The sequence below is a fragment of the Pongo pygmaeus genome, chromosome 15, assembly GCF_028885625.2.
Source record: "Pongo pygmaeus isolate AG05252 chromosome 15, NHGRI_mPonPyg2-v2.0_pri, whole genome shotgun sequence".
In the NCBI taxonomy this organism is placed as follows: domain Eukaryota; kingdom Metazoa; phylum Chordata; class Mammalia; order Primates; family Hominidae; genus Pongo; species Pongo pygmaeus.
Genome location: NC_072388.2, coordinates 17,298,848 through 17,320,258, shown reverse-complemented (window position 1 = coordinate 17,320,258; position 21,411 = coordinate 17,298,848). Strand labels below are relative to the sequence as shown.

The 21,411-nt window shown below is 38.0% G+C and overlaps 2 protein-coding genes across 10 annotated transcripts in view; one reads left to right on the top strand and one right to left on the bottom strand.

Moving 5' to 3' along the window:
* Window positions 1-17,862, bottom strand: part of LOC129012642 (olfactory receptor 4N4C-like) — an 88,847-nt gene extending 70,985 nt beyond the window's left edge. For 3 of the 9 annotated variants that reach the window (XM_063651343.1, XM_063651344.1, XM_063651348.1), the window contains exon 1: window positions 3,362-3,441. Coding sequence is in view for 2 of the 9 variants with exons in the window: in XM_063651341.1 (XP_063507411.1) it covers window positions 5,195-5,251 (57 nt within the window). In the remaining 7 variants the exon portion in view is untranslated. Of the gene's footprint in view, window positions 1-3,361; window positions 3,453-5,194; window positions 5,285-17,759 lie in introns of those variants that run through there. The other 6 variants (XM_063651341.1, XM_063651345.1, XM_063651350.1 and 3 more) reach the window with 6 other exon arrangements.
* On the top strand, window positions 8,117-9,097 carry LOC134738116 (olfactory receptor 11H12-like). The gene has a single exon (XM_063651353.1). It carries the CDS (start codon window positions 8,117-8,119, stop codon window positions 9,095-9,097), a length of 981 nt encoding a protein of 326 aa, XP_063507423.1.
* Window positions 17,863-21,411: the final 3,549 nt, after the last annotated feature.

Here is a 21,411-nt window from a genome sequence, read left to right as displayed (position 1 = left end):
TCCAGTTGGTTGAATGCCTGAATGTGGAACTCATGGAAGCCATAAAAAATGATGAGTTCACGTCCTTTGTAGGGACATGGATGAAATTGGAAATCATCATTCTCAGTAAACTATCGCAAGAACAAAAAACCAAACACCGCATATTCTCACTCATAGGTGGGAATTGAACAATGAGAACACATGGACACAGGAAGGGGAACATTACACTCTGGGGACTGTTGTGGGGTGGGGGGAGGGGGGAGGGATAGCATTGGGAGATATACCTAATGCTAGATGACGAGTTGGTGGGTGCAGCGCACCAGCATGGCACATGTATACATATGTAACTTACCTGCACATTGTGCACATGTACCATAAAACCTAAAGTATAATAATAATAATAATAATAATAATAATAAAAGAAAAAAAAAAAGAAAAAAAAAAAAAAAAAAAAAAAAAAAAAAAAAAAAAAAAAGTATACTTGAAATTGTAGAAGAGATTTTAAATATTCTCACACAATAAAATGAAAGTATGTGGAAGTGATAAATATGTTAATTAGTTTGAATTAATCATTTCACCATGTATACATATCAAAAAATCATCTTGTATGCCACAAATATATACAGTTTTTTAAATATAAAATAAAAAATATTCAATCACCTATTATAAAGCAAGCACATATTGAACAAGTGTCAAGTTAACCTCATATACTGGATAATGATTCCATGGAAAGTAGCCTTGCTTAATTGGGAAAAGACCCAAGTGACAGAGTAGCTCCCTATGGAAAATTGTAACTGGTTTAAATGACAGCTTAAACTCCAGAATGTCTCACCAAACAGTCAAATATATCTCTGTTCATAAGTACATTGCTCAATGAATTGTTATCAACTGATACTCCTGTGTAAAGGTACCTAGTTCAAGAAACTGAATGTTATCAGCATCCCAAAATCCCAACCTTTTCATTGAGGCTTTCCCTAACTACCTATTGAAAATTGCGCCCAGGGGATATGGGGAGACATTTGTCAAAGGGTACAATGTTTCAGCTAAAAAGGATGAATAAGTTCTGGATATCTACTGTACACCATTAATCTTAAGAGAGATCTCAAAAAGGAAAAGAACTCACAAAAAAAATTGCTATAAAGGATACACATGAAAGGCGCAGAAGGGAGGTGGAGGGAGTGCAGAGAGCTGTGGGCTGAGTCTGAGCCTCAAGGCTTTTTCAGCATGACACCACAAAGACTGTTGACAAGCAACCCTGTGCCCCATTTACTAAGCTTAGGCAATTCACTTTATATATCAAAATTTTATCACTACCCAACACTGATTTAAGGACTCAACACTCTGACTTGAGAAAACCTAAAGTACAAAAAGTTACCTCAAAGGTGAGTGAGACTCTCTAAGGAGCTCAAATATATGTCTTCAATGTGTTCTAATTGCAAATTACTTACAATTTGGCACAACATATTGGGAGAGAGGAGTAGTGGAATGGTAAAAATCAAACCTAACCTCAAAATATTGTAAATTTTGGCTCTAAGATCATTCTCAATGACCCAATATGTGCAATGAGGCTCTTCTCTTCCTCCTCCATGTTACAGATGGAAACACGAAAGACTAAGCCATTCACATTACCCCAGGGAAGGCAGAGGGAAAGGGCAGTCCAGGTGTCCTGAACTGTACTGCTCACAGGGGAGGCCTGGCCCACCACTAAATCTGGATACTTCCAAACCTATCCTTAGATGAAAACTATATCTGGGGACCATTTTGAGAGGTGACAGCGTGCTGGCAGTCCTCACAGCCCTCGCTCGCTCTTGGCGCCTCCTCTCCCTGGGCTCCCACTTTGGCGGCACTTGAGGAGCCCTTCAGCTCACCGCTGCAATGTGGGAACCCCTTTCTGGGCTGGCCAAGGCCGGAGCCCACTCCCTCAGCTTGTGTGGAGGGAGACGCGCAAGCGGGAACCGGGGCTGCCTGCGGCGCTTGCGGGCCAGCTGGAGTTCCGGGTGGGCGTGGGCTTGGCGGGCCCCGCGCTAGGAGCAGCCGGCCGGCCCTGCTGGCCCCGGGCAGTGAGGGACTTAGCACCTGGGCCAGCGGCTGCGGAGGGTGTACTGGGTCCCCCAGCAGTGCCAGCCCACCGGCGCTGCTATTTCTCACCGGGCCTTAGCTGCCTTCCCATGGGGCAGGCCTCCGGACTGCAGCCCGCTATGCCTGAGCCTTCCCCCCGCCTCCGTGGGTTCCTGTGCAGCCCGAGCCTACCTGACGAGCGCGGCCCCCTGCTCCCCGGTGCCTAGTCCCATCCACCGCCCAAGGGCTGAGGAGTGCGGGCGCACGGCGCAGGGCTGGCAGGCAGATCCACCTGCAGCCCCTGTGTGGGATCCACTGGGTGAAGCCAGCTGGGCTCCTGATTCTGGTGGGGAGGTGGAGTGTCTTTATGTCTAGCTCAGGGATTGTAAACGCACCAATCAGCACCCTGTGTCTAGCTCAGGGTTTGTGAGTGCACCAATCGACACTCCGTATCTAGCTGCTCTGGTGGGGCCTTGGAGAATCTTTATGTCTAGCTCAGGGATTGTAAATACTCCAATCGGCACTCTGTATCTAGCTCAAGGTTTATAAACACACCAATCAGCCCCTGTGTTTAGCTCAGGGTTTGTGAGTGCACCAATCGACACTCTGTATCTAGCTGCTCTGGTGGGGCCTTGGAGAACCTTTGTGTGGACACTCTGTATCTAACTAATCTGATGGGGACGTGGAGAACATTTGTATCTAGCTCAGGGATTGTAATAGCACCAATCAGCACCCTGTCAAAACAGACCACTGGGCTCTACCAATCAGCAGGATGTGAGTGGGGCCAGATAAGAGAATAAAAGCAGGCTGCCCGAGCCAGCAGTGGCAACCCGCTCAGGTCCCCTTCCACACTGTGGAAGCTTTGTTCTTTCGCTCTTTGCAATAAATCTGGCTACTGCTCACTCTTTGGGTCCACACTGCTTTTATGAGCTGTAACACTCACCGTGAAGATTTGCAGCTTCACTCCTGAAGCCAGCGAGACCACGAACCCACCAGAAGGAAGAAACTCCGAACACATCTGAACATCAGAAGGAACAAACTCCAGACGCGCCACCTTAAGAGCTGTAACACTCACCGCGAGGGTCCGCGGCTTCATTCTTGAAGTCAGTGAGACCAAGAACCCACCAATTCCGGACACAATTTCATTTCAGTTGGTTTTGGGTCCTACTTTCTGCCCAGTGGTCAAACCCAGAAACCCAGTCAGGACCTAGTTTCAATGAGTGGCTCTGAGCTTAGCTAATTAATGGCTTTCTGGCCCAAAAATCTTCTTGTTTTTGTTTGGTTAATTAATTGTTTACTGTTGCACTAAAATACTTTGTCTTACCTGACATGAGCGATCTCAGGATTATCTTGGCACATTTGGTTATGTGGTTTGAGCCCTTCCAGAGTGTTACTGTCTACTAGCTACCCATTAAAATTTAACAAGGCAGAAGACAATGAGCTTGCTAGAGATGTCACAGAGCCTTTGTTACCATGGCAATAATTGTTGGACCAGATCACAGAAAAGGAAGTAAGAGACAAGAAAGAGAAAGGTGCAGGAAAAGCTGAAGCATAATAGTTTTTCAAAACAGTCTCTAAACTTATAATGGAGTAATGTGTTTAAACTTGTGGAGAAAACTACTTTATGAGAAAGGCTGATTTTCCAACATCCTCTTAAGGAGTCTTGCACTGTCACCAGGCTGGAGTGCAGTGGCGCGACTTCGGCTCACTGCAACCTCCGCCTCCCAGGTTGAAACGATTCTCCTTGCCTCAGCCTCCCAAGTAGCTGGGATTACAGGCACCCACCACCATGCCTGGCTAGTTTGTTTTGTATTTTTAGTAGAGACCAGGTTTCACTATGTTGGCCAGGCAGGTCTCGAACTCCTGACCTCATGATCCACCCGCCTTGGCCTGCCAAAGTGCTGGGATTACAGGTGTGAGCCATCGTGCTCAGCCTACATTTCATCTTAAAATAAAGGTAGACGAATCGGGATTAATTTGCAAGCACACTGACTATTATAATACCAAGAAGTTCGTATGAAGGCAGATAGATAGCTATTAAAACGGCAGAAATTCAACAAAATTTTTAGTAGATGATTGTGTCAGTGAGAAATAGTTTTGATGTGCAGTATGAAACCCCAAATATTCCAGGGGCTCCTGCAATGTGTAAACTTGGAGTATCCTTGACTTAGAACTGAAAGAACAGCAGGATTGGAGGTAGGAGAAAGAAAGAACCTAGTGATCTAGGTAATGTCACTTTGGAAAACATTTGCTCTAAACTGCTCCCAGCATCAGTGAGTAGAGCTTGGGGGGAGTGAGTGTGTATTTCAAAGCCCAGGGCTTTGGTCAGTGTGAATGAGACAATGAGGATTATCCTGCCCTCTTGTGCTTCTGAGCCAACATGCCAGGGCTTAAAGAGGAGAGGAAGGAAATGAAGAAGTCACAGAGTGCCTGATTGAAGAAGCAAAGTGCAGAAACACACCTTCCTCCCTCCTCCCTATAGAAGTCAACCTCCCCCTAGACTGCCCATCACTATCAGCATGGGATGGTAGTATATTTACTTAATAGCTAAAAGTGAATAGAGCTTAAAGTTTAGCCCTCAGGTGGGATTTTGCCGACATAGACTTCATAGGACTTTTTTCCTAGCAGAGTGGCCTGTTGCACTGTGAGCTTCTTGTGTCAAAGTTTAATTAATCTTATCTCTCTGGAGTCTATTCAAATGCATGTTCATTTAACCACGCTGTTTATGAAGTATAGTGGTTTAGTGACAAGATTATTTAAGAAAAAAGCCCCAAAGATAACTTATATTGCTGACCAGAGTAAATTAAAGGTGTAAGCATTTAATAATACCTAGAAGCCATACTCAGAATAGGTATAATTTTTACTAGTTAGTCTAATCTTTTGAAAGAAACATCACAGTTAGAAATGAAAAAGGCCATGTTATCACTGACCCCACAGAAATAAAAAATAACCATCAGAAACTACTACAAACACCTCTATGCACACAAACTAGAAAACCTATAAGAGATGGGTAAATTCCTGGATACACCAACAATGTGCTCCAAAATTGCATCAGTAATAAATAGCCTACCAACCAAAAAAATGTATATTTTAAAAAGCTCAAGACTAGATGGATTCACAGCTGAATTCTACCAGATACGCAAAGAAGAGCCAGTACCATTTTTGCTGAAATTATTCCAAAAAACTGAGGAGGAGGGACCCCTGTCCAACTCATTCTATGAGGCCAGCATCATCCTGGTACCAAAACCTGGTAAAGACACAAAAACAAAACAAAAAAAACTTCAACCCAATATCATGCATGAATATTGATATAAGGCAGCTTGTGATTAATATCATGACAAAGACACAAAGATGGCAAAATAAAAATGCAAGGATGGGGCCGGGAGCAGTGGCTCACACCTGTAATCCCAGCACTTTGGGAGGCTAAGGCAGGTGGATGACAAGGTCAAGAGATAGAGACCATCCTGGCCAATGTGAAACCCCGTTTCTACTAAAAATACAAAAATTAGCTGGGCATGGTGGTGCATGCCTGTATTCCCAGCTACTCAGGAGGCTGAAGCAGGAGAATTGTTTGAACCCAGAAGGTGGAGGTTGCAGTAAGCTGAGATCACGCCACTGCATCCAGCCTGGTGACAGAGGGAGACTCCATCTTCAAAAAAAAAAAAAAAAAAAAAAAAAATGCAAGGATGGAAAAGGTTCTTTGGTTACTGGAAGAGGGGAAAACATTCTGGGAAAAAAATGTCTTTTGAACTGGACCTTGAAATTTCGAGGATTTGTACAAGTGTAGATGGAGATAAATAGAATTCCAAATACAGAAAATGATCACAAAGAAGAGAACATGGGAAACTGAAGCTATTCGGAGGATGAAATGTTGCCTACTGTCTAATTTGTCTGTAAAAGAGAGTAAGGAAAGATAACACCAGGAAAGTCATTTGAAGTCAATTTGTGGAGAACCTGGGAACTTGAAATCATTGACGGCTTTTGAGCAGACAAGATCAAAGCTATGTTTTAGGAGTTTCTAAGTATTATGACTCAGTGATAATAAAGGTCTGAATAAACATTTTCCTCCATAGTCTCTCAAAGTGGAAGTTTGCTTTTAGACAGATGCGTGTGGTCCTAGGGCATATATCCCTGATGTCCTCAACTACTTCACAGCACTTGGTATGAGCATTCACTCACATATGAGTGTTTAATTACACTATGTTGGCCCCTAAATGCCATAAAGTAAAAATAGAAGGGACACTAATAAATAAAAGTAAATACTTCTCTCATATTAATTGGGAAGTCACATGTTCCTCTGAAGTATTTTTGTTAATTAACTTAAATGTTGCTACTTCTTATACTTTTTTCTCATATCTAAAGGATTCTGGCAAAAAAGTGCCATACTTCTAAAAGTTATTTCTAAATTCTGTAAGTTTTTATTCAATGCGTGACAATGTTGGAATCTCAGTATTTTCCTCACTGGGCTGTATATCCTCCAACATATGCACAGTAAGACTTGAAATGTTCCTAAACATTATGTCAGAACTTTTGGTAACATTTTGTGTCTTATTTCTCCTCAGACTGTGTCTTCCAGAAGATTTTTTGGAATCTGTCTTGTGGGCAAGCTCTTTGTAAATAATGATGCCTTAGAATAGTTGTCATTAGTCTTTACTGATTCTTCAGAGAATATGTAATCATTAACTTTTTAAAGATTCATCTTGGAAGATAACTTTCCTAATGCTACGGAGGCTACCTCCCAGGAGAATGTGAGTTTTATAAAATGCATTTTTAATTTTGGGGCTACAATAAAACTCTATCTAGCTGGAGGCAGAATATGGTTTATAAAATAAATCATTTAGAGATTTGGTTCATGTCAAAACGATGATGGCTTCACATTTTGAGCACTGCTGAGAATCATGACACTCGTGTCAATCCCTTTTCATTCCATAATTTCTTAATGTTGGTTAATGATTCTGGTTGGAAGCCTATTAGAGAGACATATATTACTAAAAGAAGAACAAACATAAGTTCTAACTAGTCATACCAAAAGACTTCCCAGAGCACTGGTGTAGAGAGCAAGTTGGAAGAAAAACTTTTGAAAATTTGTGTTTCTGCTCAAAATGTCCTCTTGACATCTAGGACTCACATCCCTCCATATTTCTGAGGAAAAGAAAAGTTTTTTTTCAGGTAACTCAAATCCCTAATATATTTTTATAAGAGTGTAGGAGGAAGGAAGTTTACCTATAACAAAATGAAGTGTTTGATTTCTGTCATTTGGTAAAAATTTTCCATTTTACAAAAAGCATATAAGGAAAATCAATCTCAAAATTTTATGAAATACCTTCAAAAATAAAGTTTAATGTCTAGATCTTTGCAAACTTCTGTACATAATGACTAAATCAATATTATATTGATTTTATCAATATAATAATCACTATATCAGTTTCTGAAATTAAGGTAAAAGATTAATCAGAAACTTAAAGCCTTCGCTTTCTACAGAAAACATTGCAGCTTTACAATATTAATATTAAAAGTCGATATTGGTAAGTAACATTAGATAATCACTTAAGCTAACAACAGCAGCAATAGAAATTCAGAGATAATGGCTTTAACGTGATTGCTACCAATTTATTTTAAAATATGTACATTTCTTTTGCATATGTAATTAATGTTAAGTAATATGTTTAGCTGAAATGTAAATGGTCAAAACTTTCTTTACTGAGTCTATTGCACTATAAGTTGGGTTTGCAGTAAGAAACTAACACATTTGTGTCTTCTCAAAGTACTAACTTTGAGTTGTATGCTGTCCAGAAACTATATTAAATCATTTCTGTCCCAAAATAATGACCTTACAAAGGGAATTTAACCTTACCTAGTTCTATCATGATTGCATATTAAGGAGAGATTTAGAAGCTGGCGGAAGTTTGTTTTTGTTCAATCAGCTACCTACTAAGCCCAAAACTCATATACTGTATAGCCAAGAAAAAGTAAACTACGTTCTCTTCCTAATTATTCTTTTGAAAAATGACTTCATGTTCATTGTCTTCTCTTCATTCTTAAAAAAGCAACTCATTTTGTGAAAGAGTCCTGATGGATAATGTGTCTCTCGACCTTGCAGGTCTCTGGCCCACTGAATGTCTCTGAGCCAAATTCCAGCTTTGCTTTTGTAAATGAATGTATACTCCAAGGTTTCTCTTGTGAGTGGACCGTTCAGATCTTCCTCTTCTCACTCTTCTCTACAACATATGCACTAACCATAACAGGGAATGGAGCCATTGCTTGTGCCCTGTGGTGTGACTGGCGACTTCACACTCCCATGTACATGTTCCTGGGAAATTTCTCCTTTTTAGAGATATGGTATGTCTCTTCTACAGTTCCCAAGATGTCGGTCAACTTCCTTTCAGAGAAAAAAACCATCTCCTTTGCTGGATGTTTTCTCCAATTTTATTTCTTCTTCTCTTTGGGTACATCGGAATGCTTGCTTTTGACTGTGATGGCCGTTGATCGGTACCTTGCTATCTGCCGTCCCTTGCACTATCCTAATATCATGACTGGGCATCTGTGTGCCAAATTGTTCATACTGTGCTGGGTTTGTGGATTTCTGTGGTTCCTGATCCCCATTGTCCTCATCTCTCAGATGCCCTTCTGTCGTCCAAACATTATTGACCATGTTGTGTGTGACCCAGGGCCACTATTTGCATTGGCTTGTGTCTCTGCCCCAAGAATCCAACTGTTTTGCTACACTCTAAGCTCATTAGTTATTTTTGGTAACTTCCTCTTTATTATTGGATACTATACTCTTCTCCTGAAAGCTGTGTTAGGCATGCCTTCAAGCACTGGGAGACACAAGGCCTTCTCTACCTGTGGGTCTCACTTGGCTGCGGTATCACTGTTCTATGACTCTCTTATGGTCATGTATGTGAGCCCAGGACTCGGACATTCTACGGGAATGCAGAAAATCGAAACTTTGTTCTATGCTGTGGTGAGCCCACTCTTCAATCCCCTTATCTATAGCCTCCGCAATAAGGAGATAAACGCAGCCCTGAAGAAAGTTCTGGGGAGTTCCAACATAATCTAAGGCATATTAGATTATTCCTCCATGATCAGATCTGTACAGTCTAACAAAGAGAAATCAGAATTATATAGTTATTTAAATCTGAACAATATGGACCTAGTGATATTGACTATATCAGACTATGAAATTAAACACCTGTTGGGCCCCTTACAAATTAAAGTTGCCAAATTATATAGATAAATGGAAGCGTGTGGTTTCCCTTTGGCACCTAGACTGAGTATTAACTGAGGAATACACATATTTGGGTGTTTTCTGGATGGTTTCCACCTGATTCATCTGTGATAAAAATTCTTTATGTTCTATTTGACTTAAATTTATTGTTCTGAGATTGACAAAATTATAGCTATGTTATTTTGTTTGGTTGGTTGTAAATAAAAGAAGAAAAAATATATTTTCTGATGGTGATTCTTATCATATTTGGCTTTATTATTTTGGTGACATGGTCATTACTAATACATAAGCCCTTATAAGCAATTTATCAACATTTTTGTAGGATAATAAAATATTCTAGCCTAATGACATCCAAATATTACCTCCTTCTAAGCCCCTAAGGGGCAGATTCTAATTCCATCTATAATAATATCAGTCAAAATATTCAGAAATGCATTGTTCTAAATGCCTAATATTTTTACCCTAAATAAGGTATCACCAAAAACATGATGGGTCAATTTATTGAGTTTTAGATAATGGAATATCTCCCCTAAAAATTGGACAGGGCAATGGTGTATTTGTGGATACACTATTTAAGTTCAAAAAATAAAATAAAATCAATGGCAGTTGATTGTCATTTGTTGCTAAAAGAATGTGAAAATAACATGAAGGAAAATTTTTAAAGGAAAAAAGCATTTATAATTCAATTGCTCTAATGTATCTATTTTTGTTAATATGTCTGTTTCATGTGATTTAATGTTGAACTCACTCCCATTTATAGCAAGTTTTATAATTATCATTCATAGAAAGCATAATATTTTATTGAACTAACATGCCGTGAATTGTGAATTTTTATGTGGTGAGATGAACATTGTCCTAGAGGAAGGGCCTTCCTTCCAAGAAGCTAAGAGCTGACTAGTAAAAGGGAATTTTCAGAAGGGATATTAGGAGAAAAATGAATGCCTCTACTACACAAGAATGACTTCTCACAGAATTTGTACTGCGGCATTCTGGGGTAAGGTTACTGAACACTCCAACATCTTCCTTCCTTCTACCACCAATCTTTTTGTTGAATATCACAGATATCCCATTTTTTGTTATAAAATAATATCTCAATAAAATCTCCATAAAGATTTGCCTTGATAATATTTTGCAAACCTAAATTAGGACTCATCATCCAATCCAAAACAGACTGTCCCAGAAAATACAGAATATAAGAATATGATGTGTGTGCAACAATTTTCCTTACAGATTTTTTGTCTTAGAACAGTTTATTGGGAAAGAGATCATTATTCAGTTCAAAAGGTAAGAATGCATTTGTGAATGGGGGCCTGTACATTCCAGGTAGAACAATTATTTGCTCCTTTGATGTAAGACAGTATCAAGCTTTTACTCAATCTTATTAGAACTCTGCAGTATCTCTCACTTGTATAGCCGCTGAGGATCTTTCCTGTTTCTTTACTCCATTCCAGGGTATATGACTTTTAAGTAACCAGAGTTCTGACCAGCAAACAGACTCAAGAAGAACAGGTAGTCAAGGCAGGCAATATTTCCACCACAGTTTCAGAACTCCCTACTTTGTATTACTAAGTTAATACATTTGTGCAGCCACTACCTTTGCAAAGGTTTCTTCTTACAACCTCAAATACTATGACTGGTTCACAACCTTTTCCATAGTGCTAAATTATTTGACCAAACACTGCATATATACTATATTTTTTCAAAGCCAAACTGTATCCGAAAGAGAGAGAAGGAGAGAGAAAGAATAGCAGTAAAAATACAGTGTTATTTCAGGTTGATATTTAAAAATAATTGTGCTGGTTAATGGTTTCCTTGGGGGAAATGACAATTGAAAGTCGGTATTTTCTACTTTCAAATACAAGTCATGGTGTTTATTAGCTGCCTTTAAATGCTCGTTAAGCTGAACAAACTTTGACTCTACCCTCAATTACAACTAATTCCCTCACAAAGCAAAATTTATTTGTACAATCAAGCATTATGTACATTCAAGATTACTAGAAAACTTAGGACATAAGGTGCAAGTGTGACAATATTATGAGAAAAGAAAGAGTGTGTATTAGTTTAACAGGTTTACATATGCAAATTCACCACCACAGGGTTTGTTCTCTTGGCAACATTGAAAATAATAATAATTAACATTTTAAGGCACCTGTTTTGTGTCAGGCAATATTCCAAGTCTTTTCTATGTATTATTTTATTTCCTACTTATGAAACCCAAAGAAATCAGGTTGGTGTCTCTAATTTTTGAAGAATGAAACAGGCAGAAAAGGTAACTTGCCTAGTTGGAGATGGCATCTTGTCTCAGGCAGGCTAACAATGGAGCCCACAGTTTTTACTACTATCTGGGGAAAGGACCAACACTATAGAAAGAAATAGATTGGATCAAATCTAAGTCACTGATTGTGTGAGCTTATGCAAATTATTTGACCTTTCTGCCAAGATTTGTTTAGACTATAAAATAGATCTAATTATAATCCTTTTGTCAGACAGTGGATTTGATTAATAAATGAGGTAAATCAAAGTAGAATCTTACACATAGTATTCATGGAATCTATTTCTGTTAATACTATTAATGTCTTTCATTTGTATAGCTCTTCGGCATTTCCCAAACACTTTTACATAGTTGTTCAGTTCATCCTCACAAATTCTGTCACACAGTTAAGGTAAACATTCCCATACTCATTTCATCGATGAGATTCAAAGAAATCAAGTATACTGTCCAAGGTCACCCATAGTAAGTGAAGGGGCCAGTTCTTCTGACTTCAAGTTCAATAAGAATTCTCCTGTACAGTACATCCTATTCTGGGAAATGTGGCTAAGTCCTGTGTAGCTAATTTCAGAACTACATGGCCGTGCAAGCCAAAGAGCTGGATTTACCCCAGAAATAAATACTGTAGAGAAGAAATGAGTGAAGTAGAAGAACTAAGGGATTTCTTTCCAGTAGTCTTAAGGTAATAACTACTCAAATTATACAAATATTTATGTAAAACATATTTCACGTGCAAAATATGTCACTGAGTGAAAATGGCAGATCATCAAACAATATTATTATATAATCTTACACAAACATGTAGTCATCGGATTATGTGTAGCTAAGATTCGTTGTTTCCTCTTTTATGCTAATATTTTTATTTCCTAATTTTCCCACGACAAATATACATTTTTCATCCAATTTACAAATGACATGGAGTTAAGAAAAAATTAGTGTTTACAAATGGATGTATAATTTAAAGCAATGCTTTTAGACACACCACTTACCCACACTTCCCTTCTACTTTGTGTGTAAGGAAAGGATAATGCTACTGTCTTTGGTAAGCTTTTACCATGTCTTTACAGAGCTTCTCAAGTACTTTTCCACATGGAGTCACATTGTGGAGAGGAGCTAATTTGGTACCCTAGTCCTTCTATTTCACTCAGAACCAGCTCTTTCTGAAAAGGAGAGAGTGGTCCTTGGTAGCAAACCCTGGCCTTGTGGTTTTAGTTCTAGATGCTTAGAACAACAACAACAACAACAACAACAACAAAAGACAGAGACAGAGAGAGAGAGTGGAGGAACATGTCATACAATCAAATGAATCTTCGCAAACAAGAACTTTACCCAGGGACCTCCCATCTACAGTTGTACACATCTCTCCCTCCAAGCTCCCTGCTTATTACTAATACAAGAACCAACTTTAATTAAAAGAGAGCTTGAATTGCTATGTTTTGGATACCTATCTTTTTTTTATTATACTTTAAGTTTTAGGGTACATGTGCACAACATGCAGGTTTGTTACATATATATACATGTGCCATGTTGGTGTGCTGCACCCATTAACTCATCATTTAGCATTAGTATCTCCTAATGCTATCTCTTCCCTCTCCCCCAACCCCACAACAGGCCCTGGTGTGTGATATTCCCCATCCTGTGTCTATGTGTTCTCATTGCTCAATTCCCACCTATGAGTGAGAACATGTGGTGTTTGGTTTTTTGTCCTTGTGATAGTTTGCTGAGAATGATGGTTTCCAGCTTCATCCATGTTCCCATTTAAGAATTGGGAACAATTCTTAAAAATCAATGTTTCCTCTCTCAAAGTCAGGTTAAGGAGTAGACATTGCCTGATTTCTATTAAATCCTACTAAGATTCTGCCAGATAGTAGAAAACATTGTAATACAAATTGAAAACCATCTTTATTCCTGTCATTTATCCATTTATACAACATGTATTTGTTGAGGACCATGGTGCACTGGGATGTGTGGTACTAATCAGGGATACATGGTGACCTAAACTAGACCTGGAACACTCTTCTGGAGCTTACAGTCTAGTATAAATCCTAAACCCTGAATAAAATAGCCAGGTAAATAAATGCCAAATTAATCATTCAGTAAGTGTTATAAAGGAAAGGTACATTAAGGCCTAACATGATTCAATGGAGATGGTGCAGGGAACTCTCTCTCACTCTTCATACCATAAAAGGCTTCTTGAGAGAGGAGTGCTCGAGTTGAGACCCCAGAAAAATGAATAACTTACTTTAGGTAAAGGGAGATGAGGGTGAAAAGTAGATTTCAGGCACAGAGAATAGAATATTACATGATTTCATCTCCCTTTTTGAAACAGTAACTCTGGCCACGGTAGTGAAGAGTTTAGAGAAGGACAACGGCAAATGTGAAACTAATTATGAGGCAAGTATATTTGTTTTTGTTTTTTGTGTGTGTATTTTTGCAAGACAGGATGAAATTTTTTCTATTTTTAAAATAAATAAATTTATCTTTGTTCTTTGGAAGACCTCTAGTAAAGAATAAAAGTCATGACATATTAATCCTTAAAATTGTTATAGTTGCTCAAAAAAGAAACTCAAAAACTAAAATTGGATCCAATCAACCCAGATAAAACACTGATAATTATGAAACTTTCGCTCAAAATACAATGATAAGTGCAAAAAAGCAGCGACTATTTAATCATGCCCACCAACAATGTGCAGTGTCCTCCAAGGGCCAAACACACTCCAGGTGGTGGCCATGGGTGGAGGAGAAGAGGACTGGGGTTTTCTGTGGGGTGATGACAGTGTTTTGGAGCTCGAAAGAGGTGGTGGTTGCACAACACTGTGAATGTGCTAAATGAGGCAAGTATATTTGAAAAAGATGGTGGCGGTCAACCTCTGCAGGTAGAGGTGGTGGTAGAAATGGAAGGAAATGCATATTATTACATATTGGGGAAGTAAAATGTGTTTAAAGATTTGAAATGGAGGTGGAAGGTTAGGAAGATGGTCACAGATACCTTGCCATGGCGCCTCACCCTAGTACTTCAGTGCATGCCAGCCTGACTTCCAGGGTTCACCTCTGCATTTCCTCACCTGAGGGCTTTCTCTGATCACAGAAGCCGCTTTTGCTGTCCCTGCTGCAGGTTGGGCATGCTGAGGAATCAATGCCTCTAGGAGACAGTCCATAACTAATGACTATCAGAAACCATTATACAAATACCCTTTACCTCTCAGCATGTTTCTGAGATGAGTTTTCTACACTGGCTCTCAGAGTTATTCCAAGTTTAATCCACAGTTATCCATTCTGTTAACTGCTTCATTGTTCACTATAAGGGTCTTTGCCCCACTTTCCAGTTCTCTTACCAGGGATTCTGGTACCTACCAAATGAATCACCTGCAGGTGAATCTTAGTCTCCGGATCTCCTTTCAGGATAGCACTGTAGTCATATGAATGGGAATCCATTCTCTTAGAAATGCAAGAAGGGAATGTGGTTGGGAAAATTCATTAGATCAATTTTGGAGTTGAGTTTGAGGAGCCCCTGAAACATTCAAGTAAAACTACCATCCAGAAGTCAAATATTATACCATGTAGCAGTTGTCATCTGGAATCCTGAGGATGCAATTTGTATTAACAGTTTGATATACTCATTGGCAAATAAGTAATAACCAAAGCTTTGGAGAAGAAAATGACCTAGAGGATAGTATAGCATTGAAAGTTGTGAAGGCCTGGAACTCAGCCTCACAGAGCTTCAGAATTTAATGGCCAAATAAAGGAAAAGAAGCCCACAAATTAAATAGAGGAGTTGTAGCCAGAAAGGTGGGAATTTTCTGGGCAATCAGGAGGGAAAGTAGAACAGAGTTGACACTGAAGCCAAGGGAAAAAACGTGTTGGAACAGCAGTGCTGAATTCTGCTGAGAAGAGATATATCTTGAAAAAAAAACATGTCCATAAGACTAAGAGACATGAATGTTATTGGTGATTTCTGCAATGGCCTTTGCGGAGTTATGATGGGGAGGGAAGCATATTTAAATATATTGAATGTGAGGCGGGCATGAGGAAAAGATGTGGCTTTCTTGCTGTGTGTTAAGCATGCCAGCCATCCCCCTGTCTTTTGGCACCTATACATACCATCTCCTCTGCCTGCAATGCTCTTTTGCTACATATTTATATTTCTTGCCCCAACACTTCCTTCAGATCTTTTCTCAAATATCACCTTTTCAGTGAGGCCTTCCCTGACTAGCTGTTGAAAATTATACCCAGTGGGGATGGAGAGATATTGGTTAAAGAGTTCAAAATCTCAGCTAAAGAAGATCAATAAGATCTGGAGATGTACTGTATAGCATGGTGACTGTAATTAATAATAACATATTGTTCAGTTGTCTCTTTATATCTAGGGGAGACTAGTTCCAGGTCACCGTGGAAACAACAAAATCAGCAGATGCTCCACCGCCTCATGTAAAATGGCGCAGTATTTGCATATAACTTACACACATCCTTCCATGTAGTTTAAATAATCTCTACATTTCTTATAGTAGCTAAGACAGTGTAAATGCTACGTAAATAGTTGTTATACTATATTATATTTGAATTATTTTTGTCATATTGCTATTTTTATTTTTTTCTAAATATTTTCCATCTGTGATTGATTGAATCTGCAGATGCAGAACCACAGATACTAAGGGCCAAAAGAATACTTGAAAATTGCTAAGAGAGTTGATCTTAAATGTTCTCACAACAATAAAATGGCAAGCATGTGAGATGACAGATATGTTAATTAGTTTGATTTAATCACTTTGCAATGTATATGTATATCAAAATATCACCTTGTATACCATAAATATATACAATGTTTTGCAATTAAACCTTAATTAAGCTGAGGGAAAAATGTACACCTGCCACCTGCCACCTCCAACACACACTTCCTATTGACCTGATCCTTCTAATTTTTCTCCATCTTTACTCATCGCCCCCCCAGCATGCCACATAGTTTATTTACCCCTGTCTTCCCCCATTAGAATATCACTTCCACAAGTCAGGAATTTTTATCCATTTTGTTCACTGCTGTATTCATGAGTATTTAGAGTAGTGTCTGGAATGTTAACAATTATTATTGTTGAATTAACTAATCAGTTATTAATATTTTAAAAATATAAATAATATAAACATGTATATTAACTTTTGCATTTAAATGCCATTAGAGCCCAACTATAAATATAAGTATAGATGGAAGAGGAAAACTTAAATGGTTTTATCCTTATATTCTTTTTGCCAATATGTTTTCCCACATTTCTCTACAATAAACTTCTACACTTTTATAATGTTGACAGTAAATATTTCTTAAGAAAAATTAACCTTAAGACAGAGCTCAAAAAAATAAATAATTCACAAATAATTGCTGTGAAGGCTACGCATGGAAAGGGCAGAAGGGAGGTGGAGGGAGTGCAGAGACCTGTGGGCTGAGTCTGAGCCTCAAGGCTTTTTCAGCATGAATCTCAGCAAAGACAGTTGTTAAAAAGGCCTGCCTCCCACTGCCCCTGCTGTTCACTAAGCTTAGGCAATCAAAGTGTACCAGTGTTTTTTCACTGCCCAGCATATACTGATTTAAGGACTCAACACTCTGACTTGACAAAACCTAAAATATGAAGTTATCTCAAAGGTGGGTGAGATTCTAAGGAGGCTCAAATATATAGTCCTCAATTAATTCTCACTTCAACTTAGTTACAATCTGATACAACATATTAGGAGACAGGAACAGCACAGTGGTAAAAATCAAACCTCACCTCAAAAGATCATAAATTATTGCTCTCAGATTAGTATTAACTGATACAATATGTACAGTGAGTATCTTCTCTTCCTCCTCCCAAATTACAGAAGAGAACGTGAAAGACTAGGAGCCATACACATTACCCCAGGGAAAGCAGAGTGAAAGGGCAGTCCAGGTGTCCTGAACTGCACCACTCACAGAGGGGGCCTGTCCCACAACCAGCCAGGTTATTTCAACCTATTTTTACCTGACAAAAAGGATCTGGGGCCTTGGCTCCACTGAAGGTAGGCAGTTTTATTCTAACTGGTTTTGGGTGCTAGTTTTCTGCCCAGTGGTCAAATTCAGAAACCCCATCAGGACCTAGGTCTCCACCTGGAGCTCTTAGGTTATCTAATTAATGGCTTCTTGGTCCTCAAGGAAGGGTTTGTTGTTTTTTTTTTGCTTGTTTGATTGGCTGTTTGCCATTGCATTAAAATTCTTTGTCTTACCCAGCAATTGATGAGTTCAAGGCTATCCTGGCACATTTGGTGATGTGGCCTGAGCCCTCCCAGAGTGTTACTGACTGAGACCAGCTACTAACTAAAGTTTAGTGAAGACAATGAGTTTGCTGGAATGTCACAGAGGTTTGGTTGCCATGGTAGTGATTGTCAGATGAGATCACAGAGAAGGGTGTAAGAGAAAAGAAAGAAAAACATACAGCAAAAGCTGAAGCATAATATTATAGCAAAATATATACATGTATTTTATATATATATGTTATATATATATTTTATATATATGTTATATATATATTTTATATATGTTATATATATTTTATATATGTTATATATATATTTTATATATATATGTTATATATATATTTTATATATATGTTATATAGATATTTTATATATATGTTTTATAGATATTTTATATATATGTTATATAGATATTTTATATATATATGTTATATATATTATATATATGTTTTATATATATTTTATATATATGTTATATATATTTTATATATATAATGTGTATATATATTATATATATATAACGTATATATGTTTTATATATATATATAACGTATATATATACACTGTCTAAACTTACAGTGGAGTAATGTGTTGAAACTTGAGGGGAAAATTACTTTTTGAGAAAGACTGACTTTCCAGCATCTTCTTGGAGAGATGTGGTTTCATGGAAGAATGGTGTCTGAGCTACATTTTGTCTTATTCTAAAAGTAAAAGGAATGGGACTGATCTGGAAGAACATATATTCTAGATCAATACTAATACCAGACTATTGTAATACCAATTTATAAAAGGAAGCTAGGTATCCATTAAAATGATAGAAAATCAACAGGTGTTTTTTGTAACAGATCATTGAGTTGGATGTGAAATGGTTTAAAGCTTTAGCTATTCCAGGGGCTTCTCCAAAGTGTAAACTTAGTGTTTCCTTGAGTTAACACTGAAAGGAGAGCAGGATTGAGGGATGAAAGAAGGAATCTAGTCATCTGGTAATATGGCTCTGGATGATGTTTGCTCTAAATTGCTCCCAGCATCAGTATGTGGAAGGTGGACAGAGTGTGTGAACTTCAGAGCCCCTGCAGGGCTTCAGTTGGTTTGAATAAAATGATACTGGTTATCCTGCCACCTTGTGGCTATGGGCCAACATGCCAGGGTGTGGAGAAGGAAGGGAGGAAATTAATCACAGAGTTGCCTGACTGAAGAAGGAAAGCTCAGAAACACATCTTCTTCTCTCTTCCCTATAGAAGTCAACTTGCCCATCACTTGATTAGCTAAAAGTGAATAGGGCTTAAAGTTCAGTCCTTGAGTGAAATTTTGCTTATATAGCCCTCCCAGGACTTTTGTCCTATCAGAGTTTCTTGTTGCACAGTGTGCTCCTTGTGATCAAAGGTTAGTTAATCTTGTCTCTCCAAAATCTAAAGTTTAAATCCTTATTCATTAAATCAGGCTGTTTATCAAGTATAGTGCTTTACTAACGAGATTATTTCAGAAATAAGCAAACAAAACAATAAGACATGTGCTGTTTGTTTTTTGAAACAGGGTCTTGCTCTGTTATCCAGGCTACAGTGCAGTGACACAATCACGGCTCACTGGAGCATTGATCTTGTGGCTCAAACAATCCTCCTACCTCAGCTTCCCAAGTAGCTGGGGCCACAGGTGTATACCAACATGCCCAGCTAGGTATTTTTATGTCTGTCTGTCTGTTTGTTTGTTTGTTTTATTTTGCAGAGTTGGATGTCTCTCTAGGTTGTCCAGGCTGGTCTCAAACTCCTGGGCTCAAGTGAACCTCCTGCCTTGGCTTCTCAAAGTGCTGAGATTATGGGCATGTGCCACTACACCTGCCCAATATTGTTGACCAGAGTAAAGAAAAGACATAAACACCCAATAACAGTTAGAAGCCATATTCAGATTAGCTATAATTTTCACTAGAACCATCCCAATCTCTTGAAAGATAAAACATCAAATTAAATGTAGCCAAATCTAATTGCTTCACCTCTGATTTTTTTTAATCACTTGAAAAGGGTAATGGTTCCCTCACATTTTGTATAAAAAATCTACTAGCACAGAGCCTGGCTAGGGGAAGGCTCAGAAACTTGAATGTTAAATAGGATCCCAGGTGATTCTTACACACACTGAAGTATAAAGGTCACTGGACCATTCTAGTGACCATGGGTCCCCTCTGGTTGGCCTGTAGTTGTAATCTATGGGAACAAATTTCAAACTACCACATCTGAGGAATAAGTGGAGGTTGGGAGGTTACTTTTAGAAGGTAATTGGGAATGTACTCGAATTTGAGATTTGTTAAAGTTCATTTTAGTTATCACATATGAAAGAAGAAGCACACATGAGGAAAGGAGAGCTCCAGGGCTCAATGATAATTCAGTATGCCACAAGAGAACACTGAGACACAATTAAATGAAATCACAACAGTGTAGATGAGCAAGATAAAAATATTGAAGTAAAGATATAGAAATTTTACAAGAAGAAACAATTAGAAATTCTGGAGCTAAGAATTCTATGACCGAAATAAAAAAAAATCACTAGTGGGTGTTCAAAAGTAGACTTGACCAAACAGAAGAAAGAATCAGCTAATCCAGACACCAGTCATTTCAAATTATATAGACAAAGGAGCAAAAGAAAAAAGAATGAAAAAGAGCAAATGAACCTATGGACTTAAGGGACATCATAAAGTGAAATAGTATACTGATCACAAAAGTTCCAGATGGAGGAGAGAAAAATAAGAAGGAAAGTACAGTCCTGGCTAAAAGCTTGCCAAATCTGTAGAAGGAAAAGGACATACAGATACATGAGGCCAAATGGAACTCAAATAAAACAAATTCAAGGGAAGTCCACACAAAGACATGTTATAATTAAATGTCAAAAGTCAAAAAGAGTGAATTTTGAAGAAGTAAGACAATGCTGAAAGAGAAAAATTCTCAACCAAGAATGCAATTTCTGGAAAAAAATTTTCTTCAAAAATGAAGAATAGATGAAGACTTTCCCAAACAAAAGCTGAGAGAGAAAACTTCATCACCACTAGATTTGTCATAAAATAAATGACAGGCGAGCTCTTTGACTCAAACAAAAAGAAACTAAATAGCAAAACTAAGCATATTAAAATATAAAACTTACTGGAAAAGCTAATTATTTAAACAAATACAAAATTGTGCAACATTGTAATGGTGGTGCACCTTTTTCTAATATGAAAGTCAAAAGACAACAAAGTAGAAATTATTGTAACTACAGAAGTATAATAGTAGATATACACATATAAAAGATGTAACTGTGACATCAATAACAAAGTGGGAGAACTAAAAGTGTAGAATTTTTATGTGATTAAAGTTGAGTTGTTATTAGCTTAGAATAAACTTTGCCTCCATATATATGATGTTTTACATAAGCCCCAAGGTAACCAAAAAATAAAATACTACAGAAAATATACAAAAGAAAAAGAAAAGGAAATAAATACATATCAATACAAAAATATCAATAAACACAAAAGAAAACAGCAAGAGAAAAAAGAAAGACAAAAGAATTATAACACAGAAAGAAAAAATAAAATGAAGTGCCATAGCAAGTTCTTACTTATTAATACAACTTTGTAAATACAGTTGTCCCACAGTATCCC

Bases quoted from the DNA above. Each gene is read 5' to 3' on its own strand.
- LOC134738116 (XM_063651353.1), top strand. From the start codon at position 8,117: ATGTGTCTCTCGACCTTGCAGGTCTCTGGCCCACTGAATGTCTCTGAG.